General features: G+C 35.2%; 1 protein-coding gene across 2 annotated transcripts; it reads left to right on the top strand.

Moving 5' to 3' along the window:
- The first annotated feature begins 355 nt into the window (after positions 1-355).
- Positions 356-1,804, top strand: LOC6506057 (adapter molecule Crk). 2 transcript variants are annotated; one of them, XM_001966610.4, is made up of 6 exons: positions 361-597; positions 705-827; positions 901-1,105; positions 1,181-1,309; positions 1,358-1,444; positions 1,502-1,804. In XM_001966610.4, the coding sequence occupies exons 1-6, from the start codon at positions 566-568 to the stop codon at positions 1,760-1,762; spliced, it is 837 nt and encodes a 278-aa protein (XP_001966646.2). In that variant the 5' UTR covers positions 361-565; the 3' UTR covers positions 1,763-1,804. The 2 variants fall into 2 exon arrangements, with proteins under 2 accessions (XP_032311685.1, XP_001966646.2); XM_032455794.2 differs by lacking the exons at positions 1,181-1,309; positions 1,358-1,444; positions 1,502-1,804 and having other exon boundaries at positions 356-597; positions 906-945.
- Positions 1,805-4,572: the final 2,768 nt, after the last annotated feature.

The raw sequence follows: 4,572 nt of genomic DNA, 5'->3' as shown, positions 1-4,572 counted from the left end.
TGCACACATCCTTTTTTTCCTTGCAGGTAGTATATAAGTCGGAACGGCCGACTTATATAGGTTGCAGGTAGTATACATATAAAAAAATAAATGGCTTGCTGGTTTTTCACTATTTTTCCCGGAATTAGCACCTCAAAATACAAAAAATACCCCACAATTTTTTTCTTCAACATTTTTTTTTATTGAAATATTTATAATGAAATGGAATCTGCATCAATTCTTTTTTCACGTTATTTATTCTTCAACTAATATTTTTATAAATGTTTATGGTATGTTTATAAATGTTTTTGTTATGTTTTGGTATGTGGTATATATATATATGTACATATATACAACTACGGTATATACACTTCTAGTATATTTTAAATTGGCCGTGACTTTTTCTGGCCTTGGTCACACTGCAGAATATACATAATAAGACATAATTTAATCTTATTTTTTGCAGCATATCTTAATAAATGCGGTGTATTATTGGGGTAACATTCATGTGCTCGAATATAGAAATTCATTTTCAATGAGTTTCTTGACATAATTTGTTTGTAAGCGCCTCGTATTAGAACCAGAAATGGAAACTTTTGATGTGACAGATCGAAGTTGGTGAGTTTTTTCAATATTACAATATTACATCTAGAAATATGCTTTGTAGTATTACAATAATAAGATTTTATTAAATTATCCGGTCCATCGTGAACTATTTTTATAAGCTGGTACTTTGGTTCCATGTCCCGTCAAGAAGCAACGGAAGTACTGATGAATGAACGAGAACGCGGAGTCTTTTTGGTCCGCGACAGCAACTCAATTGCAGGAGATTATGTTCTTTGCGTGAGGTAGGCATATACATTCCCTTTTGTTATAAAAATATGTAAATAATCCAATCGATTTCTTCCAAATTTATATTAGAGAAGACACAAAAGTAAGTAACTATATAATCAACAAGGTGCAACAGCAAGATCATTTAGTATATCGCATCGGTGATCAGTCGTTTGATAATCTGCCAAAACTATTGACATTTTATACCCTTCATTATTTGGACACGACCCCTTTAAGACGCCCTGCACCAAAAAAAGTTGAGCTTGTAAAGGGGATATTCGACTTTCTCGGCAATGTAAGTTTAATGTGCTTTATTTTCTTCAAAAAAAAAAAATGCCAAATTGTTATTACTATTATTTCTTTTGCTAAGGACCAAGATGACTTGCCTTTTCAAAAGGGGGAAGTTCTTACAGTGGTAAGAAAAGATGAAGAGCATTGGTGGACTGCTCGTAATTCATTGGGACAAGTCGGACAAATACCTGTTCCATATATACAGACAGTAAGTTGAATATAAAAATATGTTTTCGAATTATAAATTTATTTATAGGTGAATGAGTGCAACAAGATCGTGGAGTCATCGAAGGACCAGTCTTCCGAATCTTTTAATGGGGTGTTGAAAAAAACAGACTTAAATGTAAGAAATAAAACTAATATTGTATAGAATATATATTTAACTCGAATTTTTTTATAGCGAACCCTTCCAGCATTCGCTCGAGTAAAACAGTCAAGGGTACCAAACGCGTACGATAAGACTGCTTTAAAATTGGATATAGGCGACATCATTAAAGTTACCAAAACTAATATCAATGGCCAATGGGAAGGAGAAATGAATGGACGCAAGGGTCATTTCCCATTCACGCATGTCGAGTTCGTCGATGATTGTGATTTAATCGATAACTCTAAATTTTTTAATGTTTCATTGCATGAAGAAAGAGAATCTATGGGACAATGAATAACAACACACAACTGTATTTAATATTAAATTTAAAATGAATTAACATTAAGTGGTGAGTTCCAGTTGTTAATATATTTAAAATACTATGTAACAAAAAAAAAATGGATGTATTTTATTTGGGAGTCGATCGATGCTAGCTTTTAATATAATATAAACTTTTAATAATATAAATTTTATATTTAAAAAGAAAGGAAAGCTAACTTCGAGCCGAAGTTGATATACCTTTGCAGTTAAGATTGTTCCATTTCCGGTCGTTCAATTATATGGCGTCTATAGGATATAGTCGGCCGATCCTTATGAAAAAGCGGTAGATCGAATTAGATTTCCAAAAATTAAATCCGTAGAAAGGCCCATCATTCTAGCTTAAAATACACCAAAGTTATGCCAATTCCGATAGTTTAGTTTTATGGCAGCTATAGGGTATAGTCGGCCGATCCTTATGAAATTGAAATATGGTAAATCACATTAATTTGCCCAAAATGGAATCTTTACCATGTCCCATCTTTCTAACTTAAAAAGCACAAAAGTTATGCCAATTCCGATAGTTCTATCAAAGCTATCGGATATAGTCGGCCGATCCTTATGAAATTTTGTACATAAGATATTTTGGCCAAATATAACATGTGAGGAAAGTCCCAACTATCTAACTTATAAAACACTAAAGTTATTTCCGACCAATTAGTTATATGACAGCTATGGGATATAGTCTACCGATCCCGTCCGTTCCGACTTATATACTGCCAGCAAACAAAATAAGGATGTGTGCAAAGGATGTGTTCAACTTGATAGCTTTAAAACTGAGAGACTATTTTGCGTAGAAACTGACCGACAGACAGACGGACAGACGGACATGCTCATATCGACTCAGGAGGTGATCCTGATCAAGAATATAGAAAGAATACTTTATAGGGTCGGAGATGTCTCCTTCACTGCGTTGCACACTTTTAACCAACATTATAATACCCTCTGCAAGGGTATAACAATACCAAAAATTTACATGGGGAAAGCCAGCCCACACCGATCGGTGCCAGCTGGCACAGATGCCAGCCACACCGATTTCGAGGGAGATAGCTTATGTGTATGGTGAGTCTGCTACCGTGGGTCGATTTAAGCCTTGAAATTTCGACTAATACGTCTGGGATGCCAAGATCTTTTTTATGTTATCGTTTTAACTATACCATGTTACCGCATGTTCCCGCAGCTAAGAGCCTTGTGTCCATATTGGTGTTGTCGAGAAGGATCTTGTGGTCCAAGCGCAGGGGAGATCGGGAATTCAAGTTATAGTAGGGACTGCGTACCTTTTATCAGTTTGAGATTTTACATCGTTACCTTATTGGATGTTTTTCATGGTGAAGGGCTTGAGTGTGTGTTAAGAGCGAAATTTATATGTTTTAACCAGCTTTTTTGCTGATCGGGCTGTAACTCATTTAAACGCTGAAGGCTTTAGGAAACAAACTATCAAATCCTTAGACGCACCCTTGGTCAGTCGCATATAGGATCCCATATGCCATCTATTGTGGACATCCTGGCATCTATTACACCACTACGATAACTACTTTAAAACAAAGCAACCACTGTACCAAAAAGAAATATGTATGAAATCCGCTGGTTGAAACTTTAATGAAATTGCCGAAAATTAGGCCCTACCAAGCAAAGCGTGAGGTATAAGGGAGCTTAAAGTTCATTATATATCCCCCAATTATTACCTATTTTTGGATCACTAGCTTATCGGTCCAAGCTTAAGAACACACAGCGGGCAAATTCTTTTCTCTTGTTGCTGTCTAATTAATCGCATTGTTCGCGGAATAAAAAAATTTATTATATATTTACTCCCGAAAAAATAAACAAATTTTTTCGCGCGGCTCGTACGTACAGCACACTTGCTTAACCGACCGAGGGGCGCTGATTAAGAGTACAGTGAGAAAGATTAAGATATAACAAGAGTGTTGCACAGATAAGGCGTTCAAAATACAAAATGTAAGGTTGTATTCTGAACGCCTTATCTGTGCAACAGGACTAGAAACTTTCGTCCTTTTCTTTTTACCCATTGTAGTTCGACATATACCCAACATGATCCCTTTAACCTATTATGTTCGGAAGAGTGTTGCACAGATAAGGCGTTCAGAATACAACCTTACATTTTGTATTTTGAACGCCTTATCTGTGCAACACTCTTCCGAACATAATAGCTTAAAGGGATCATGTTGGGTATATGTCGAACTACAATGGGTAAAAAGAAAAGGACGAAAGTTTCTAGTCCTTCTACTAGGAACGTTAAAATTTATGCGTGTTAGTAAAGTCTGGCTGTCTACATTTTCATTAATGAGATTTTATAGAAACACGACACCCAGCATCGTTTTACGGTTTGTCAATGATTAAAAAAAGTCTACTATGGTTAGAGGAAAGGTGAATATTTTCATCCCAATTAAGTTCTCTAAGTGCGAAAATTGGGAAGTTTTTTTTTAAAGAATATTTGTGATTTTGGTGTAGTCCGTATTGAGGACTCCAGGCACACGATCCATATTCAAAAATCGGACGGGCTAATTAACGTTTTTGTTATGTACGGGTCATTATATTCCTTTCACCATTTTTAAATAAAACCAAGCATACCCATTGCTCAATTAACCATGGTGAATATATGGTCGGTAAATTTAAGTTCCAAATCTAATAGGACCCTTGATCAATTAAATTAAATGAGTTTAAATTTCAATTCATTAAGCTTTTGGTCATTTGCTAAATACCAATTTTACAATTGATCCAAATCGGATTAAAGTCAAGATTGGGGGGTACTAGTGAATTTTTACTGA

Source organism: Drosophila ananassae (assembly GCF_017639315.1).
Source record: "Drosophila ananassae strain 14024-0371.13 chromosome 4 unlocalized genomic scaffold, ASM1763931v2 tig00000061, whole genome shotgun sequence".
Classification (NCBI taxonomy): domain Eukaryota; kingdom Metazoa; phylum Arthropoda; class Insecta; order Diptera; family Drosophilidae; genus Drosophila; species Drosophila ananassae.
Note: the sequence above shows the minus strand (reverse complement) of the source record. Positions and strands in the feature narration are given on the sequence as shown.